Source organism: Pollicipes pollicipes, unplaced genomic scaffold (assembly GCF_011947565.3).
Source record: "Pollicipes pollicipes isolate AB1234 unplaced genomic scaffold, Ppol_2.1 Scaffold_6686;HRSCAF=7923_pilon_pilon_pilon, whole genome shotgun sequence".
NCBI lineage: Eukaryota > Metazoa > Arthropoda > Thecostraca > Pollicipedomorpha > Pollicipedidae > Pollicipes > Pollicipes pollicipes.
In genome coordinates, this window is record NW_023596921.1 from 34,602,699 (window position 1) to 34,624,558 (window position 21,860).

The window sequence follows — 21,860 nt, forward strand, 5'->3', positions numbered from 1 at the left end:
TCCTGAGCGGAGACATGTGGGCGGTGTGGCAACGTAGTGGAGACGGACGGACATTATGGCACCTGACCCGAGAGTATCAAAGGTACATCACTGGCCGGAGAGTGTCCGAGGTACGGTACTGGCCGGAGAGTGTCCGAGGTATAGTACTGACCGGAGAGTGTCAGAGGTACGGCACTGACCGGAGAATGTCAGAGGTACGGCACTGGGCGGAGAGTGTCCGAGGCACAGTACTGGCCGGAGAGTGTCCGAGGCACCATGCTGGCCGGAGAGTGTCAGAGGTTCAACACTGACCGAGGAGTGTCAGAATGTACAGGGTATGATTGGAGGCCATCGAACACAGCCCCTGACCAGAGCATGGGTGGCACAAACGGGTATCCGGCCGAGCTGAAGATAGATCAGCGTCTTGGGCATATGATAGAACAATTACCAGAGCTACATGAAACGCAAGAAAGGTGAAGTATAAAACTAGATTAAAATGGTGAAGTACAGCTGCAGCGAGACAGAGGAACGCCTCGGCATTGCTTGCAGTCAAAGTATGGCTATCACCGACCGGCAGGTCCGCTTCCATCGGAACCGTCCTTGATCGCGTCAGCGCTGACTTAGCGTCGGTCTGCGTCTGCGGTGCAGCACAGCGGGAATGCCGTAACATCTGGGGTCGTGTCTGACGGGCGGGCGAGCGGCGGCGGCGGCGGCGGCGGCGGCGGCGCGGCGAGGGCATGGACCTCGCGCGCCGGACTTAATCCGGCCGCCGCGCACAGGCCGCCACACCGGCGCCGCTCGTCTGTCTGCCGACCGGCACGAGTGCGGGGCGCAGGGCGAGCACGCGGCGCCCGTCGCGGGCTGGCCACAGCCGGCGGCGAGGCGGGGTCCTGGATTTCGCCGTCGGCCGGAACTCATCGAGCCGCGACCGTTTGGTAGACCTTGTCTTGTCTCGGATTAGGCGCGTAGCCTCCTGGGCTCCAGCGTAGGTTTGGTAGACCAGGTCCGAAACGGGCACTTCCAGCCACATCCTTACTGGGAGGTGAAAGGTCTTCTGGTCGCGGCAGACTGAACGGGGCAATTCGCTGGGGGGGGGGGGGGGGGGGGTCAGGTCACGTGACTTAGAAGACTTCGGGGCCGCTGTGAATGGCAGTGCACTGGGTGCTCTGTCAGCCAAATTGCCGAGATTTGCCTCAGCTCATGTCACTCCTTGACGTCAAAGCCAGGAGCAGCCCTGAGAGCAAGTAAAGCCAAAAGCCGCTTATATTCTCCTTCTTTCATGATATGAAACCACTCCCAGTCAGCACCAGAAGCCAGAATCCAGCCACCTAGCTTTCGGTTAGCAGCATGTTTTCTGCCACATGCTTTTTGCAGCCCTTTGAAAAAGCGTATTGAAAGTTGGCATTGTTGTACGCTTCATGTGGTATCATAATGCCATTCAAAGCAGTTCCAACAACTGTGCCGTCGCTCGCCTGTTCCCAGAGACCACTTAGGCACCAGTGACCATCAGTTGTATCCCATTACACCAGATCATGTCTCGCCGGGGACGATCTCTTTGTCCTCCCGCGGTGCTCGAACCCGTCCGCGGTCTCATCTTCGACCGAAACCGGTCTGCTAGCCGGCAGAGCGATATTTTTGTCTGACTTTTATTCTAATTTATATCAAACTGGTTCTTTTTATTACTCCGATGTGGAAACTCGCAGCCGGCGGCCACCGGCATGGCTCGTAAATCAATGCCGGAATTCCAGGATGTGGGCTCGGTACCGCCGACTATCCGCGGCCATTTTGTCATCTGGCCGGCCGGGTGCGGGCGGCGTCGGTGTCGGCCACGCAGCCGGCGGCCGACCTGGCCACCGGAGCCGGCCGAGGCACCCGGCCGGTTAATTGTCCGCCCATCACGATGTTGTTGGAGGGCGTTGTTTTGCCTGCGCCGCTCGTGCTCTCCGCGATGGAGGCGCCGCCGGCCGTACAGCAGGGAGCCGGGCCGGGCGGGCGGCGTACAGTCGCTGACAGCGTGCCAGCCGCGCCGCCGCGATGCCAGAGCCGGTGCCGCGGCGGGAGGCGGCCGCCGACCGAGGCCGGCCGGCGCCCGCCGTCGTCCGGCCGGCCGGCGGCGGAGCTCGGCTGGCCCGCCGCGCTGGCTGACCGGCCGGACCGCGCGCTCGCCAGCCCGCCGCACCATTCGCGGCCCGTGGACGCACGGCCAGCAACAGTTGATGACAGCGAAAGCAAGGGACAGCGTGAGGCAATGACGCAGAAGTGCAGCAATGAGCGGCGCAGCCAACAAAAAGGCGTGGTGAGTGAACGTGAACACGAACAGCCGGCAGACGGGAAGCCACTCAACGGCAAACCGATGGAGCATCACCGAGCTTGACCTTATGACAGTCGCCTTTCTCTGGAAATCGGTGACCGGAACTCTCACATCCGTCATACATCGGTGTTGACGGCCGTTAAATCTATAACCGAAGTTAAATGCTGGCCTGGCCCCGGGCCTGCAGTTTCAACACGCAGGCGATGGCTTTCTCCAGTGTTCTTGGCTCGGACTTGGGCCGGGGTGCTCGGCGGGTGCTCGGGGTGCTCGGGGCCGGGGTGGGACGGCAGGCGCTGGGCGGATTCCCTGACCGCATGCCCATGGTCTGCCGTGGACAAGAACAAGGCGAGCAGATTCTCCGAACCCGAAGCTAGAAGGAATCAGGTCAGCGAGCTACCTACGTCTTTGTTTACGATTGCTTATGGCTTATTGACGATACGAAACAACCCAACGTTGATTTATCTGCGGGCTGTCTATCACGGATGAAAGAGTGCCCCTAAGCGATGAAGTGATGTGCCTACCAAGTTCTACTGACGATGTCGAATCACTACCCGATGACGGGTGGTGATTTGACAATATACTATAATACAATGATGTGATATCACTTTCGGCTGGAGGCAAGATGACACAAGTCTTTCCTGTATAATACATATTTTGTTTCCAGATGGACGCTCCTTTCATCTAGTGCTCTCGTTGCACCAGTAATGTATTATGCGTCATTTAAGCATCGCAGTGGAGTTTTTTGAATAAACGTATTACAAAGATTCAGTTATAACTTGCCAAAGAACCCCGGTAGCAACAGAACTGAGCAGTCAAACATATATTTGATCAGCCCTTTGAAAGTGAGCTCACTATGAACAGTTCACAAACAGTAAGGCATTCGGCTACGGTCATGGTTGGAGCCAGTGTGTTATGTCAGGTGGGGCAGTGGCCACGCAAGCTTCCTCAGAGAAGGTTCAGTTCTCATATTACTGCGTTGACAGATGCTCGCTCCGGCACATTTGCTACATCCACTTTTATTAGCATTCTCTACTAGTCTTTTTAGCGCTTAAGGGCACACCGACTGATGGGCTATTTTGCGTCGATCTCAACTTGCGACTTCAGTGACATCCCGAATGTTCCTTAAGGTCGACGGAGAACAGAAACGGTCGGACAACTGTTTGTCCGTGCGCACACCCCTGTGTGTATGTGTGTGTGTACATAGGAGCGTGTTTGTGTCCGCACGCTCGCGCGAGCGGCGAGCGCGCCCGAGACCAGCAATCAGAGTGCAATGAAAGAGAAAACGAGCGTCAGTAGCCGGCGGGAGGGCCGATGGGAGGCCCGGGCCGCGGCCTCCCTCGCCGCTCCGCCTGGCGCCGGCACCGGACACCCGGGGCCACTTTCTAGCGGGTCGAGAGTGTGGCCTGTGCTGGCGGGCAGCGCGCGGCCCGGCCTCCGCACGAGCGGAACGGGGTGACGAGCCGCCGGTCCGGCTGCCTCGTCGCCTTTTGTTTGCAGGCCGTCCGACCGGCCACTGGGTGATTGGACGAAACATGCCAGGTCATCAGGGTCGACGAGCGCCGACCCGGACGCCGGCACCGGCGCCAGCGGCAAAACGCGTGATGAGGTTACATACAGTGGCAGGTACGTGGTGTCCTTCCGGCACCCGTAGTGCCAAAGGTCGCACGTCAACCATCAATGGGATATCGTGAAGGAATCCAGCAGGCACGACATCACCTTGCTCTTTTTAAGGGGGTCGTGTCGTGGATATCCGCTGCTAATCTTGGCCCTCACTTAGGCAGAAATTAATACTGTCACGCGTAATTACCCACAATAAATGCAGCTATCTCAGGTCTGTCGGAAACAGTTCAATGAAGACCGTGATTCCATTGAGATGTTTGAAAGAAAGTGGCAATGCTTTCTTTCCTTTGGGAGCTGTACGACAATGCCCGCCGCCATTCACTCCATATTCGGCCAGACTGCGTACAGCACCACAGTGCATACCAAGCTTGAAGCCATCAGCGCGATCACGCCGCCCGAGTTCTTACAAAACGTGGGGAGAGCCGCAGCTGAGGCGTCAGCTCGAGGACGAGGCCGTGATCGTGCGTTCCGCGCGCGGCCGATCGGAAGACGGCGTCTCCCCGGCGGCCGGCGCTGGATTAGCTGCGGCCGGCCGGCCCGAGCTGCGTCCGCCTGACACGGCGCGTGATGACGACAACAAAGACGGCGGCCATGCCGGCCGCTCTCCAGCGCCGGCCGCGCCATAGACGGGCCGGCAGTGCGGCGCCGCTCGTGAGCGCCGCACAAAAGGCCAATCAAACAAACACCGAGGGGCCGGCCGGCCGTCCCGCCGGCACGGCCCCGGACACGGCAGCCGCACCCGGCCGGCCCGCCCGACGGCAGCCCAGCGCAGCTCAACAGGCCGCCGCGCTGCACGGCGCCCCAGGGAGGCTGCAGCAGGCGCGCCGCCCCGGGATGGCGACGGCTCTGGGCGGAGAGTGCGACGAGATGGACCAGCTTCAGCGCGGGTCGGGCCCGAACCAGACCCGTGGGCATCACCGGCAGCACCCGAGACATGCCAGCAGACCACTCCGCTCAGCCCGCACACACTGGCATGAATTGCGAGCAGTTAAGATGCTGTTCCACTGCTCTGAGGGACGGTCAAGACAATGCCCCAGACAGGCACTTTGACAGACGGCGAGAGAGCTGAACCTCGGATGATGCTGGCCGGGCGTTCCGAGAAATTAAGAGAGCCGTTTCCGTTGATAAGTAGTAGTCGCAGTCTCTCCGCTCCGAGATACAAAATAATTGAGCCTTTCGCAAGGCCCAGCGCGGCCGACAGATCCGCGCCAGCTCTGCGCAGTTTCTTGGCCGGTACACGCGACTCGTGCGTGTGCGCCGCGCCGCCGCCGAGGTCCCGTGTTTACCGCGGCGGGAGCGCCGCACTTTCACGCCCCACCTTTGTCGGGCCGTGTGAGGGGAGTGCTAAAAGGGGAGTCGGAATAGGGGGTCCGGAGGGGCGGGCGGCCATCCCCAGTTCCCGCACCGCTCAGGTACCCCACACCTGCCACGGCTCTAATTGGATTCCTCCCAGCTCTCTCCGCGTCTGCGGCGGGATTCACGCCATACAGGGCCGACACCATCCCCTCAGGCTCACCCTGAGCACCTGTTTGTGTCGCCCCCGTGGACCCTGCCACCTCCGGTAAGCTCTGCCGGAGTACGTGCCCCCTCCCGCCGACGCACCCCGGCCCGATGGAGAGCGCTCCCACTCCCGCTCGTGGAGCATGACACAATCGCGCCATCGGAGCACGGATGGCTCCGACAGACCATCGCGGCGCATGCCTGCTCAGTCGCGGCGTCGCTTCCCTCCCCTGGAATCCTAATGAATCGTACCCGCCACGGCCGCGCTTCTCTGTTTTTCCCTGTCCAGTTCAGCTCCTCCAGTGCACAGTAATCTTTAATCAACTCTATTATCCGCGGCGCAGGCGACTCTCGCCGGCCGCCGGCCGTCGCCCCGCCGCCAGATGGTCGGTAATTGTGTGCGCTCCGATGAAATATGCACGTGGCCCGGGGCCGCATACCAGCGCGGCCTCGGCGGAGCGGCCGGGCCGGGCTGGGCGGCGGGCGGCGGCGGCGGGCGGCGGCGGGTGGCGGCAGGCGGCAGGCGGCGGGCGGTGGGCAGCGGGCGACGGGCAGTGGCGGCCGAGTGAAACTCCAGAGCGGTCAGGTGCCGCAGGCGGTCGGGGTCGGACCGGGTCGGCGGGAGACTGCTAGCCAGTCAGCATTGCCTCCAGCAGTGGCCGTGATGGCTGTGCCGGTCAGAAGGCAAACAAAGAGACCAGCTGAGAAAGGAGACCAGACAGAGACGGGGCTCTGACCGCAGCAACGCCAAGCAGGCCTGCTGCGATGATCTTCCTGCCTCGGGAATTGTTTGTTTGTTTGTGGTGTGGACGCAAGCCATTACAGCGTGTTTCGTGCTTCTCGCATTCTTTTCGGCAACTTACCTGAATTAAGCCAATCAAACATGGTAAGTACTACGAGATTAAGCAGGGTTCCTCTCAAACCATGGAATCCGAGAGTGCACACATTTGGTGCACGCAATGCACAGTTGTATCGCAGACGGCATCTGATAGCAAGCACAAGCAGCTGTTATGAGCAGTTCAGAGAACCTAAAATAAATGACCGCCATTGAGGAAAACCTCAGCGAATCGCGGCCATGCCTGGAAAACTGCGATGAGCCGGAGGCTTCAGCCTCGCACAAGAACCCAACGAGCGACCTCGCTGCATCACCTCCCTCTAGCACCACGCCGGCACCCGCCCTGCCAGCGCCATCTAGCGGGATTGGCCGTCCGTCGGGACTGCAGATGAGCCGGGACCGGGACCTGAACAGCCTGGGCCGCGGCCGACACCAGCGCCGCCTGGCAGGCCTGTGTCGTGCTCCCTAATCCGGCAAAAGAGCCGGGCCGAGGATTTTCCGGCTGGCAGAGCCCCGGTGCGATCTGCCGAAGACGGGACACGACCGGCCGGTCGGCCCGTACACGGGTCTCCTCGCTAGCCCGAGCCCGACGACGGTATCCGGACACCCTGCCTCTCCAGCGGGAGACGCTGGGGGACGGGGCGTCGGCGGAGATCGCCTCCGAGCGGCACCGCCGTCCGACGGCGGCCATCCCGGTGCGCTCCCATCAGCCGACGGTGGCTCGCAGCGGCGCCCGCACCCGAGGCGCGCCGGCGCCCAAGCCCCGGCGGCGCCGCCGGCGCGCCGGCGCCGGATGGGCGCCCTCCTGCACGTGAGTGTCCGGCGCGGGCGGCTGCACGCGAGTCGCCCCCTCCCCCCAGCGGCGGGCGGCTGCCGCGCCGCTGCACGCTCGCCACGCCGGAGTCAGGCGCAGCCGGTTTTTCGTGTCCCGCTCGCAGCCCAGCGTGTTTCTGAATGGGAGCCACTCAGACTGGACTTAGGACATGCTTTGATTGATGTGGGTGGGATGACGAAGGCTTGAGGACATTTCTGGGAATTTTAATCTCCATGTTACCACTGCACGCCGGAGAGCGCACGACATCTGTGAAGAAACCCGACCGATATAGAAAGTAGAATAAGCATCGCTGTCGTTTTAGCCCTGTCGCGAATCCAACAGCGCCTTTCCTTCGCCCTATAAGGCGACTCGGGCACAGGAATTGTCTACATCGCTGGCCGAATGGCTGGTGCCTCCTGTCATCAGCTCAGCATCACGATGCATGACAACTGTCGGCTATCACATGACGTCACGTGTGTAACGACACATCTTGTGGAGCTCTGAGCATGTCGCGCCCCCACTGACCCTGATAATGGTGTCACTCGCCACAGTGCGGGGTCACCGCCAGAGAGCACATAATAGCAGTACGGCGTTCCGACACTGTGACCGCTTGGTTACGCGGGGCCCACGGGGGTGCTAGCGACAAGCTAACGGCTGTCACACTCAATCGACCCTTCCAACTGAGATCTTAGGTACCTTTTTGGCTCTGATGTGGTCTGATGATGATGATGGAGATGATGATGATGGAGCCTGATGTGGTCAGCGGTCGAATGTGACGTTTCACCCAGAATCCAATTTGACTCTTAAATTAGCACTAAGATCCTCGCATGGACGCAGGTTTGTCCTGACAAGACTAGCAGCTGGGCCTAACATGACTAGTAGCTAGCCTTAACACGTCAGTGGGTGGCGCCGACATCAGCAGCTGGTCCAGACCGCCTCGGCATTCAGTCCTGGTGTACGCGGCAGGCTGTCCTGGCCTGAGCAGCAATCTGTCCTGACATATACCAATACGTCCTGTCAGGATGACAACCAGTCCTGCCTTCGTCAGCAGCCAGCCCTGTCCTAACCAGCCGACAGTCCTGCTCTGTCCAGCAGCACCTCCCTACATGGCCAGCAACTGGTCCTGACCGTCCAGCACCCAACCTTGGCCGACATGATCAGAAGGCGGGTCCTACATGATCGGAAGGCGGATCCTACATGAGCATGAGCTGGCCCTTAGAAGATCCGTGCCCGGTCCTTACATAAGCAGCGGCTGGTCCTGGTGTGATCGGCATCCAGTACCGATACGATCAGCAGATACTTCTGACATGATCAGGAGCCAATTCTGACAAGGCCAGCAGCCGGCGATGACACGAACGGCGGCCGGCCCCGGCCGTCTCCACCTCAGCCCCGACCTGAGCAGCAGGTGGTTGTGACATGACCAGCAGCCTGTCCTGACATAGGCGATGGGCGGTCCTGACAAGATTACCAGCGCGTCCTGTCATGAGCGCTGGCTCAGACTCGGTCGCCAGCCGGTCCGGACGCTGTCGGCGCCCCGTTTCCGTTCACCGCCGAGAAGAATCCGCATCGGAGGGCGAGTCCCGTTAGCGTGGTGTGCCTTTCGCCAGGCGCGGCGAGCGCCGAGCAGGTGCCGTACGCGGCCGGACGCAGCGGCGCGCCGGCCGACACACGCCCCACCTGATGGTGCTGGCGAGGGGCACACCAGGCGGAGAGAAGAAGGCTGCTCGCCAGCTGGACGTGGTGTCATGACATGTGTCATGGTGTCATGGCACGTGATCACGTCGGCGTCTCCCTCGAAGCACAACGGCGTCACGTCCAGCCCGCCAGACCCGAGAGGCGAAGTCGGAGCGCAGTCCCGCTGGTGGCCCCAGACGGCACTCCCGGCAACCGCCTGCTGGGGGTCAGCCGCCCCGCCCAATCGTCCCCTGCCGCCACTCCCGCGGACACCCACAATAAATAATAACAGCGATGGGCGGATAGCGGGTCGGCGCGAGAGGGCGCGCCGCCGCGGCCGCCGCTGTATCAGCGCCATATCTGTGCCGTGCGACATGTGTTCTGCCGGATCGCGTCCGTCGCAATGCGCCCGCTCGTGCAGGAGGAGCGGTTAACCCCGGCTCTGGGTCTGCGGGCCGGCCGCCGGCTGCAGCAGCGGCGGCGGCCGGCCCGGCTCGGCGGCGGCCGCCGGTCGGGCAGGCGCCTACCAGCTGGCCAGCCGACAGCGCCGCCAAGATGGCCGCGCGTCGCCCGCCGCTCATTGGGATGCCGGGAGCGCGCGGGCCCGCGCCGGCCCGCTGCGTGCCGCCGAGGAGGGGCAGCACCCGGCGAAGCGAGGGTGGGTGGCCAGGAGAGGGTGGAGAGGGCTTGGGGTGAGGACGGACTGGGCACGCTGCCAGGTCATTGCAGAAGCGTCACAACGGGGCGGGGAGGACTGGGAAGCTGTCATGGAGCCGATAGGGTACAGTCTACTGGCATTCCTGAGGAAAAGCCATGGTGTAACGGCAGACCATGGTGAAACAGTGTGAACCACAAAATTAGACGAACAAAATGGTTTACCGCCAACGGAACAGAATGGCCAGCATACGCAGAACGAGATATCAGAGGCGAGTTTTTGTCATCTTCGCCTCTGATTTGCATGAGGGGGAGGGGGGAGGGGCAAGCACTGGCCTTGTCAAGCCTGCCGCCAGACCGGCAGTCCAAGCCAGACCATACCAGACCCGGAAAAGTACGAGTGCATCAGCGAAGTGAGACCAATTTCTTTGGTTCGTTGGCAAGCAGACCAGATCAGCCACATCCTGTAGTAAGACCTTGCCTGTCGCGCAGGCAGATCAGGCTATCAGCAATACATTCGAAGAGAGTCGTCCCTACTGCAGTAAGGCCAGACCACATGTGATCTACAGTTGCACCAGACAGTCCTGCAGTCAAACCAGCTGCGACCGTCCTGCAGCAGGGCCTGATCCGTCCTTCTGTCAGACCAGACCTGCACATTAGCTTGTGTGGCCTGCTCGATCACACAGCCGAGCACATTATTCAAAAGATCTCATCCGTTCGTCCTGCGGCATGACAACACCCCTACTGCAGCCCTATCGGACCCGTCCTGCAGTGGGCCCGACCCTGGGGCCGGACCCGCTTTACTGTACCATCGGACCCGTCCTACGTTGTGACCAGACCTGTCCTGCGATAAAAACAGGGCCGTCCTGCTATGACACCATAGATACGCTGCAGAAAAAACGAGACCTGTTCTGCACGCAGGTCAGACCAGTTCCGCAATGAAAACAGACCCAAACTGCGACCACCCAACAGATGCGTCCTCTGCGCCGCCGGCAGCAGGTCGCCCCGGGTGCGCCGGGTCAGTCACACTTCCCGGGAACATCAAGGCTTTGGGACGCAACGGTGCGGATCCTCCCGCTGACCGGCGGTCCCTGGACCTCCACAGACCTCTCGGCTGTCCACCGCGACGGGCCATCGCAGCCCAACATCCAAGGACGACACACACCCGTCTCGGTCCAAGCCCGACGTGCAGCTAGTCCTGGCGTGACCCTCACGACAATGTGGCGCAATGATCCAAAAGTCTGCACCCGCCGGCCGAACGTGCTGCGTGTTGTACCGCCGAAGTGGAAACTCTCCCAGTGGGTTGAGCCACCAGGGACGTTTCAATTCGAAGGAAACCCTGTGTGTTGGTGGTGGCGTGCCGGAGTGGCGATAAGAAGACGTGCTCGCCGCCGTCACGCCAGCCGCACGGCTGTCGTAAAAGTCAGGCGCATCAGACCCGACCGCATGGCAATTATGTTAATGGTCCTTGCAGGCGACGTGTAAAATTTGTCACGCTCGTGTATTCTAAGGTGGCAATAAACGCCTGGCCAGCAGTATCACACGCTGTTTGGATTCGGTGTTCTCACGGTTGCGACCTGCGTCAATAGCTGGAGCCTTGACTGATGTTGTTCAGAACGCCCCCACTGCGACACCCTCCTCCTGTCGCGAATAATTTTCACGGTAGGACAGGCGCGGCGCGCTCTCCCTCCGCACAGCCTTCCTTTTCATTTGGCGGTCCTATCTGACTGATCCCATTCAGCGCCGGGCCGGCGGAGCTAGCCGGCGCGCCTGATCAGAGGGGACGGTTTCCCTCGGTCGGCGGGACCGGCCCTGCCCGGCGCGGCCCGGGGCGGGACGGGACGGGACGGGACGGGACGCAATCCATGGCCTTCCCCGCCGCGCCTCAGGCACTGTGGGCTCCGCGGGCGGCGGGAGGGGGGGGGGGGGGGATGGGCCGCGGGCCCGGCCCGGCCGCCGCTGCCCGACGGCCGGATTCCGAACGTGTCCAGAAAATTACCACCCGAACGCGACCCGCGGGTAATAGCAGGCTTCCAGTTAAATGCGTACGGCCGGGCGGCGCTCAGGACGGCGGGTGCCGCGCGCGCGGCGGGCGGCGCCGGGTCGACCGGCACTGGCCCCAGGGCACGCTGCCGGCTGCATGGACGTCATTAGTCGACACGGTGAGAGGCGGCCATGTCAGACGGCCGCCCACGGAGCACGAGCAGAGGCCCGAGCCACGGCTCCCGGCCAACCCCGCCCCGACAACGTTGTCACCTCTCCTGAAAGGTCTCGGTTTCTGCTGTTAAATTTGCGTGTCCGTTGCCACTTATGGTGTAATGGCGGTACAATTTGGAACGGCAGGAAGTATCCCAAATGAGATAATAACAGCCATTTCCATATAATTGGGAATAATCTTTCCACCATTTGGTTTCCGGGAAATCCGTGTAGACATTTCCCGTAAACATCGTCGATTTCAGGTCGCCCGGATGACCAGTGGCGGGATAGTGAAGTTATTACTCATCGCCATCTGTGTGGTCAAAGCTCACCATGATAACTACAGACCTACGGAGCTCTCCAAAGAGTGTGGTTTAAACTACCTAGACAATGACAAGGCCACACGAAGTTCAAAGAGCTCCTAAAATATTTTGCACGTCAATAGAACCACGGCTTTCTTTCTGACCGCTCTGAGCGCAGTCCCGTCGCATCTTTGATCTTCATCACTCAATGCCTTGTTTCATCAGTAGTATAGTATATCTATGCAAAATACCCGCACACAACTGAAGTCAGATTACATTGGCTAGTGACCAAACAGCGTGCGAAAGCAAAGTGGAAAATTTTCGGTGGCGTCAAAGCAAATTAAAGTGCTTGTTCCGGTACACTGCATGGGCAAGATAACTGAAGCGTTGAAGAGGCATAAAGGTGAAGCATTAAGGTCTGCCAGATTGGCAGGTGCACACTGGGTCAGGTCAACAGGGTTTGCAAGGTCAAGTATCCGGAAATCACTCTTCCCTCGCCAAAAAATAAAATGTGAAGAGACTTCCCACAGAGGGCTGTTCACGCACAACGTCCCTTAGGACATAGATGTTGCTGAATCGCGTGTCGAAAATTGGGGCAATGGGTGGCGACGACTACTATTTGACGGAAAACCTAAACGGTTACCATTTCGGGCACTTTGACGTCATGGACAATTCATTTAGACCGCGCTTAATGCGCCTTTCCCAGGCAGATTCGGCATGGCAACAGAAAAAATACTGGGAGATAGCAGTCATTTTTAATCTGTAGGCGATGGAAACGCCATGAATCATGCAATCGATCTATGCAGTTCTTTTGTATGTAGCGCATACAAATGCATCCTTTCTTACAAAGATAGCGGAAACCCGTTAGTGGTACTTATCTGCGAAAATGCTTGGATAACCGCCGAACGCTATCTGTGCGCGAGTCAGAGGAAAATGCCGTCCCCGGCACCACAGCCATAGCACGAAAGCTCACGCGATGACGGCTACGCCACCGCCGGTTTACTGGAGGACGCTTGCTCGGACAGTCTGTCGTCACACAGAACCAGTTATGCCCGGACGCTGGAACTTCGCAGCGCACGGTCTCTGCGATCGCACGGAATTTGGCCGAGGTTAGGGCAGCGCGGCGATTGTTAGCATGACGGGCGGTTTGGAGCCGTGGATCACGCTACCCTAAACATCATATTTGTTGTTTAGTGGTGTTTTGGGACGCGCCGACAGCAGTGGTCGTTTTGCGCCAGCCACCGGTCCGGTCACATGTAAAGGCGTCGTCGAAAGCCGTAGCAATGTTTGGTATGTGTGTTGAAGAAGCACCATGACCTGACTGGTTCAGGTTCAAGCAGCGACGCCCAAGTCACGGAAAGGAAACGGAACGTCAAACTACACACCATCTAGCGCTGAGCGCCAACGCACCGGAACCGGAAGTCTATTCCCAGATGCTCGCATTTTGTTTTTTCCACCCTCTTCACGCTTGCTTCAAATCTGTTTGAAATATTATTCACTGCACTTTTGTGTCGCGGATGCCACAGCGGTATTTGACCGGTATATCCGTGAAATATCAATTTGGGGGGATTTTGGCGTGATGTCACGCCCGGACGTAGCAGAAGTTTCGGCAAGAAGTTATTATCAATGAGAACTAAAGCAAAACAGCAATGTAGTGGACACTCAGTTTTGTGGAACGACCTTGAAGGTGGGACGCTTGGCCAAAGAGTGCAATGAGTAACTTAACACCATAACAATAAACAATCAATGAGGAGAACCCACGACAAGTGCCGCTGTCCGCGTGGTGACCTACCTTGACGCTGGTGACCTGTGGCGTGACGCCTCGGGCGAGTACGGCGGTGATCTCGACCTCGTACTGATCCAGGCCCGACTCGCGGTCGACCACCTCGGCCGTGGAGACGACACCACGACGCACGTCGACGGAAAAGGCGCGGCTGGTGGGCCGGCCGTGGGCGGTCACGTTCGTCACGTAGTACTCTATGTCGCTCAGCGAGCTGCCCGCCAGTGAGGCGGAGACGGTGAGCACGCTGGTGCCGATTGGCTGGTTCTCGTGCACGCTGGCGCGGTACTCGCTCTCACTGAACACGGGTCCACGCGTGCTCGTGCTGCCCAGGATGGTGATGACGGTGTCGGTGGCCTTGCGTTGCGCCTGTGCCGCCTCGTCAGTGGCCGTCACCGTGACCTGGTAGCTCCAGGCGGGAGCCGAGAGGTCGTGGGTCAGCACCAGGTCACCGTTGAGCCGGTCGAGCGAGAACAGCGAGCGGTCGCCGTCGGCCAGCTCGTACGTGACGCGGCCGTTGGTGCTGGCGTCAGGGTCGCGCGCCAGCACGGTGGTGATGACGTGGCCCCGTCGCGAGTTCTCCGGCAGCAGCGCGGCGTTCATCGAGACGAACTCGGGCGCACTGTCGTTGATGTCCTCGACGATGACTGTGGCTAGCTTCTCGGCGCTGAGCCGCTGCTCGGGCGGCTCGGCCAGGTCAGTGGCCAGCACGGTCAGCCGGTACGTGTCGGCCACCTCACGGTCGATCGGCGCCTTCACGTAGATGACGCCCGTGTCCGGCTTGATGCCGAAGTGGTCGCCACGCGGCTCCTGGCGCGCGATGCTGTACGCCACGCGGCCGTTGTTGCCCGAATCGGGGTCGGTGGCACGCACCGACACGATCGTCTTGCCCAGCTTGATATCCTCGCTGATCTGGCTGACGATCGCCGTATTCGGGAAGTTGGGCGGGTTGTCGTTGACGTCCTTGATGAAGATCGCAAACGTAATGGTGGCAGTGAGGCGCGGCTTGCCAGCGTCGCTGGCTGTGATGTTGAGGTTGAAGACTCTCTGCTTCTCGAAGTCGAGCGCCTTGTCCAGGAACAGCGTGCCCGTGTGCGTGTCCACGCGGAACGTGCCCTGGCCTGAGCCGCTGGCGATACCGAACGTGACCTCCTGGTTGATGCCCAGGTCCGGGTCGGTCGCCTGGAACTGCATGAGCTCCGTGCCGATCTCAGTCGTCTCCGGAATCGAGATCGAGGCCTCGGTCTGCGTGAACTCGGGCTGGTTGTCGTTCTCGTCCAGCACGTCCACCCGCACGGTGGCCGTGGACGTGAGCGCCGCGTCGGCCGCCGCGTCCGACGCCGCAACCGTCAGCATGTATTGGTCCTGCGTCTCGCGGTCCAGGATGCCGGCCACCAGCAGCTGGCCGGTGCTGGCGTCCATGCGGAACTTCTCGTCGCGGTTGCCGTCGACCAGCGCGTACACCACGTCTCCGTTGAGCGCCGCGTCGGCGTCCGTGGCCGAGATGCGCGCCACCAGCGAACCGATTGACGCCAGCTCGCTGATCTGCGTCGACTTGGGCAGGCGCGTGAACACGGGCGCGTTGTCGTTGGTGTCGACGATGTGGATGTTGACCTCGGCCGTGTCCTGCAGCCGCTGGATGCCGTTGTCGCGCACCACCGCCTCCAGGCTGATGAAGTCACGACCGGTCTCGGCCACCAGGCTCTCGCGGTCGAAATAGTGCAGCGTCTTGATGAAGCCGCTCTTTGGGTCGACTGTGAAGTCGATGGCGTCCGAGGCGAGCGCGAAGGTCAGCTCGGCGTTGCGCCCCTTATCGAGGTCAGAAGCCAGCAGCTTGCCAACGTAGGAGTCGGGAGGCTCGTTCTCCGCCACGTAGAAGTCAAAGGTCTGATTGGCGAACACGGGCGCATGGTCGTTTTCGTCGATGACGTGGATGACGACCGAGGCTGTAGAGCTGCGCGGAGGGTCACCGTGATCGGTTGCCACCACCGTGATGGCGTAGTAGTCCCACTCCTCTCGATCCAGCGGGCTCTTGATGTACAGATAGCCGTCTGGAAAGATGCCAAACTTCTCCAGCTCGTTACCATGAGTGATCTCGTACGAGATGAAGCCGTTTTTGCCCTCGTCTTCGTCCGAAGCCGTGAGGGAAAAGAAGCGGTCGTTGACCGGTGTTGACTCCAGAAGAGACGCCTCGTACGACGGATGGCCAAACACTGGAGTGTGATCGTTCACATCCTCCACCAGCATTGCTATTTTCTGGTGGGCACTCAGCTGCGGCGTTCCACCATCTACCGCAGTCACCTCCAGCTCGAACACGCGTCTCTTCTCCGTCTGCAGCCTCTTTTGCAAGTAGATCATGCCAGTCTCAGAGTCGATTTTGAAAAACTTGTCTGGGTTCTTGGACAGCGAGTACGTGATCTTGCTGTTGTCGCCAGCGTCGTTGTCCGTTGCCCTCGCCAGATAGACCTCGTGACCAATCGGTCGTCGTTCTTCCACCCGAGCCACCGTGCGGGACTTCTTGAAGCGCGGTGGACTGTCGTTTACGTCGTCCACATCGATGCGGACGTTGGTGGTGCCGAACGAGCCGCTGGCCGTGGCCACCACCGTTAGGGTGTAAGACGCCATCTCCTCACGGTCAATGCGACGTGCCGTTTTGATGTCGCCCGAACTGGAGTCGATCGCGAAGATGCCGTCAATATCTCCGGAGACAATGGCGAACGTAACGTCTTTGCCCTCCTGTGCATTCGAAACGACAACCTTTCCAACCAGCCGACCCTTGTCCGGAGTCTTTTTGCCTGGGTCTTCCTCAACGGAGAAGTGGTAGCCATCAGTGTTTTCGAATTCCAGCTCCTTCAGCCGGTTATTATCTACAACTATGTCCACAACTGCGTCTTCAAGGGCGCGGCGTCCGCCCATGTCCGTGGCCGACACGGTCAGCTGGTAGCTGGACATCTTGCTTCGGTTCAGTTTCCCTGCCAGGCGGATTAGGCCGGTTGCCTTCTCGATCTCGAACGCACCTCCGGCACCACCTGTGATTTCGTAGCTTATGATGGCGTTTTCTCCCTCGTCCTTGTCAGTGGCTGAGACTTGCACCACGGGACTACCCTTTTCCATGTCTTCTGGCACGGTCACGAAATACTGCTTGGGATAGATCTCCGGTGAGTTGTCATTGACATCTTGCAGCTCCAGGTTGATGGTGGCGGTGGATGAGACGGGAGGCAGACCTTGATCACGCGCGATGACCTTGATAACACAGTTTGGCATCGCCTCTCGGTCCAACTTTGTCTTGGTTGTGACCCTGCCTCTGGAAGAGTCCAGAGCAAAGGTTCCGGGGTAGTCTTCTTCCACGTCGTCGTGGAACAGGTACGTCACGGTACCGTTGGTGCCTTGATCGTTATCCACCGCCTCCACGATCGCCACCAGCGTCTTGGGCTGGGTGTTCTCCGACAAACTGATGTTGACAATCGGCTCCCTGAACGTGGGCCGCTCGTCATTCTCGTCCAAAATGGAGATCTTGAGCTGCGTTTGGGCCCGTTTTGGATTGGGGCCGCCGTCGCGAGCGATGATCTTCAGCAGCACAGTGTCTTTGAGCTCGCGGTCCAGCTCAGTCCTGGTGGTAATCAGGCCAGTGTTGACATCTATGCTGAACCACTGCGAGTCGTCCCCTGACACGATGGCGTAGTAGATATTGGAGTTGATGCCGGTGTCCTCGTCCGTGGCCGTAATGCCTGCCACGTACGTACCAACCGGCACCGTTTCGCTCAGCACTGCTGAGTACTCGGACTTCTCGAACGCTGGCGCATGATCGTTGATATCGTTCACCTGGATGATCAGGAAAGCGGTGGAGCTGCGCGGCGGTGAGCCCTTGTCCGTCGCCACGATCGTCAGGTTGTACTTGGTGAGCTTCTCACGGTCCAGCACGCCGTTCACATGCACGATGTCAAAGCTCTGCGTCTTCTGCAGCCGAAAGTGGTTGAGCTGGTTGCCGTCAGTGATCTCAATGTAGGTTTCGCCGTTGTCTCCCTCATCAACGTCCACCACAGACACGACTGCCACCACCGAGCCGTTCTGTGCGTTCTCGTCGACGGTGGCGTGCTCGGCTGTGGGTGGGAAGTAGCGGAACTTGATGACCGGGTCGTGGTCGTTGGCGTCCAGCAGGTTGACTGTGACGTACGTCCTGCCGTTCTGCTGCGGCGAACCATGGTCGCGCGCGAACACAGTGAACACGCACGACTTACTGCAGTTGACCGACTGCGAGCATTCCTGCTGGCATGAGAGCGTATCCAGGGTGGAAATGACACCCGTCTCCCTGTCCACCTCGAACTGCGTCTGGTCGTCGGGCAGGAAGTAGGTGATCTTGGCGTTGTCTCCGTCGTCGGCGTCGCTCGCCATCACCTGCAGCACCGGGCTGCCCGGTGGCACCGACTCGTTCAGACTGACCGTGTAGTCGCTATGGTCAAAGATGGGCGGGTTATCGTTCACGTCGAGGATGGTGATGTTGACCAAGAGGTAGCCGTACAGCTTGGGGTTGCCGCCGTCCTCCGCCGAGATGTTCAGCTGGTAGAAGGTCTTGCACTCGCGGTCTAGCTGGCCCGTGGTCTCCATGTGCAGGTAGGGCGTCTCGCCACTCGGGTTAGTCGTCACCACCAGCTTGAAGTTCTGGTCTTCGTTCCCGCTGATGATCTTGTAATTGGTGGTGACGTCATTCTCGCCGGCGTCGCCGTCCGAGGCCGTATCCAAGATGACGCGCGTGCCTGAGTTGACCGATTCGGAGAAGGTGATACTGATGGACGGCTCGGGGAACACGGGCGCGTTGTCGTTGAGGTCCACCACCACGATCCGCACCTCGATGGGGTACGTCGGCTGCGACGACAGGATGACCAGATCGAACCTCTCCGAGCGGAGGGCCTCGCGGTCGAGGTCGCCCACTGTCCGTATCTCGCCCGTGGTCGCGTTCAGTCGGAACTCACGCGGCTCCTCGTTGAAACGGTACCGAAAGTTGGGCTTGATCGGGATCGTGCCGACCAGCGTGTCCGGCGGCTGGCCCTCCTCGACCTCGAACTCGACCCGCGTGTCGATGGCGCGCGACTGCACTCCCGTGTCGTACTCCTCCCGAACGGCGCGCGACCGGATCGGCAGTTCGCCGGGGCCCTGCGCGTTCCCAGTCAAACACTGCAGCAGCAGCGCCAGCAGCAGCCAGAGCGGCCGCTTTTGTACTTGCCCCATGGCGGTCCCCGCTCGCGGCAAATGGCACAGTATTGGCACAGGCACTCTCTCGGAGCGGGCTGTCTCAGTCTGGATGGACGCGCGATGTCCACCCGTGCTGGCACTCACGCACTCACGTCATGACACTCGCCGCTGGCGGTCGGTCGCGCTCGCGCCGCACCCCTGCCTCGCGCACCCTGCTCACAAGACTAGCCGGCCAGGTGCGGCGGCAGGTAGGCGACGAGGGCCCCGACCAGCCGCGGCCAATGGCAGGCCGGGCCGCCCGCCACGCCGCCGCGCCGCCGGCCGGCTAGGCAGACCCGCCCGGCACGGCCGCCTGTCTCGCCCGCCGACGCGATGGCGCTATAGCGCCCGATCCAGAAGATCATTTGCGTGGGAAGCAGACGCCATTATTGGTCATGCATTTGTTTGCTTGTCTGCGCAATGCAGAATGGCTAAACATGCCGGACTGTCTTTGCGTGGGCTTTTTGATGAGTTACGTTTGCGTTCTTCTTTCATGGTGCAGTGCTGCGACATCTATTGTCACTATTCAGAAACACTACTGCTTCTTACCATCGCACATCTGCAACACCGGGCAGAAGATGGCATGGGGGACAGACTCGTCGCAGGGTTTGCTGGGTTGACACTGCTGCTGCATATTGCAATGCCGTGCCGATAACGAGCCCACTGGCGCTCGCGTCTTGCCTGGCAAACAGCCAGCCAACCAACGGACACGCATCCCACAACCACACAGTTCCAAATCCCTACCGTCATCCCACCCGCGTTGGGCTGAAACACCGGCAGTGGCTTGAGCCAGGCTAAAGCACTGGCAGCACCACCCGCCGGCATCCGACCCTCTTATCCTCTATCTTGCTTCCTCCTGCATCCTTGCTTGTCCGGGGCAGACACCCAGCTTGTCCGGAGCAGGCTGCATGCGTCAGGTACGAGTGGGCCGAGAGTTACATGGGAAGGAGGACCCCGACCGGGTACCCAGCGCACATGCGCGGGTTAAAGCTCGGCGGTTGGCCCCCCAGGCGCATGCAGGTCTGCCCCAGCGTTAACCATTTTTCTTCATCTCATAGCCATAAAATGATCATTTCTGGTCGGAATGGCTCTAGTCCAAACAACCAAACCAAACAATCACCCGCCGGACTTTCGGAGAACAGTGAAATGGGACAGCACCCCTGATATGGCAGCCATGCTGCAGTGGCAGGCTTGTTAGCTGTATGCAAAGCTGTGAGTCTTTTGTGCACCAAAGGTCCTTTACGATGCTAATATTATCGTGAATATCCAGTTTAACAGCGGGTTCCAACCACGAAGGCATCATCAGCTCATTGAGGCTCAAGGTATGTTTTATGAAATATTTATAGGAATATCGTCTTACGTCCTCGCCCACTAAAAAGTAGAGATGTGTTACGACGATGCAGATGCAGAGGAGTTTTGTTAAGTTGGAAATACAATGCCGCACAATGAGAAGAGCTAGACCGTTGATGACAGAGCGGAGCCTCTCCGCGAGCTGTGCTGAACATGGTTTAATCCAATTAACAAACCATGGCACCGTTTAAGCAACTCGTTTATGCGTCTTTAGCGATGTCTGTCTCTGAGATGCTCCTCCAGCCGACATGGTGCCAAGAACGGGTACATGGTATGAACACCTGTCATGGGCGCATGGTAGGATCGCTGCAACCAGTATGGGCGCCCGAACTAGAGCCTGAATTGGGAGACTGAATACACAGGACACAACCTCACCTGTATTCCAAAATAACATCATGCGCCGGGTTTCGCTACGGCAAAGCCACTTGCTATCGATCATGGGCAATGCAATCTCATGTTGATGCCTGTATTAATGGAACGCTCCACATGTCTTGTTGATGGTATTTTGATGGAGACTGAAGAAAATAATCTGAAAGGCCATGGCTAACTTCCATCGTAAAACAAGCCATATTGGTACAACGTATGAAAAAAACCAGAATAGGTGCAATTAGATGTTGTTTATCGGAGTGTTCAGGTGGAAACAAAGTGGTACGCGGGCTCACGGATATTTCTCCTAATAAGATTAGAGAACGTTTGTTTATGCTCTAAACCGGCCGGAAACAACAGTAAACCATACACCACATCAATCGCACCGGGATATGGTTACGAAGCCCCAGAGAAGTCGTATTGCAAATGCTAATGAAGGAGGAAACGCGTGCCAGTCACCAGCAAACTAAATCTGCCATGACAGAAACGTTCGGCTGCCATAAGCCAGAATCGAGCAGGACCCTGACGGCCTTCTCGGGAACGATTGGGATGTCGCAATAATTACGTCCCTGCTAATAAGAGACCACAATTTTTAGGGGTTATAGACGGTCGGACACCTACAAGAAGGTAGGTAAACCATCGAGAAACCGTATAACGCGAGTGAAACTGACGAGACAGCCATCGTGCTGCATAACAATTCATAATCCCTGTGGCTGCGCGTAAGCACGTAAGATACTTGGAGGTTTGCCTGCTGTAACCACGGTCACGCATGTGGGCGATGCTATAATATTATACTGCTATGTTCTTGCTCCCATTTACCCTACCGGTACCAACAGCTTGTATCATTAATGGCAGAGATGGAATAATCAAAACCTGAAACAATAAAGGCCTCTTCTTCAAGCAGATCTCCTCTCAAAAATCATATCTTGACATGTCGTTGTCAAGTTTTTGAAAATGCTCAAAAGCTGCCGGTACTGATTGCATGCTTTTATATTGATGCATATATGTAACAACGGAATGTGTTCCACAACAAAAACAGTAATGGTGCGTTGGCTTCACACCATGCTGAGAATATTCAGGTGTTGGTGCAGTGCCGAAATGGCCTGCGTTACTGCCAACGACTGACACGGTTCTGAGATGGAGTGCGTTTTGTTTGCGTTCGATGGCGTTAGCTCTGTATGTCAAACGTCAGTTCAAAGGCATGCAATTATGCCGATTAATTGTGAAAAATGGTGTAGAATTGGCTATTT

At 59.0% G+C, this 21,860-nt stretch overlaps 1 protein-coding gene across 1 annotated transcript in view; it reads right to left on the minus strand.

Annotated features, from left to right (window-relative positions):
* ft (cadherin-related tumor suppressor fat) overlaps positions 1–19,062 on the minus strand; it is a 55,431-nt gene extending 36,369 nt beyond the window's left edge. The window contains exon 1 of the mRNA XM_037231160.1: positions 13,678–19,062. Within this exon, the coding sequence (XP_037087055.1) occupies positions 13,678–18,891 (5,214 nt within the window). The 5' untranslated portion in view covers positions 18,892–19,062. The remainder of the gene's footprint in view (positions 1–13,677) is intronic.
* Between the last annotated feature and the right edge of the window lie 2,798 nt (positions 19,063–21,860).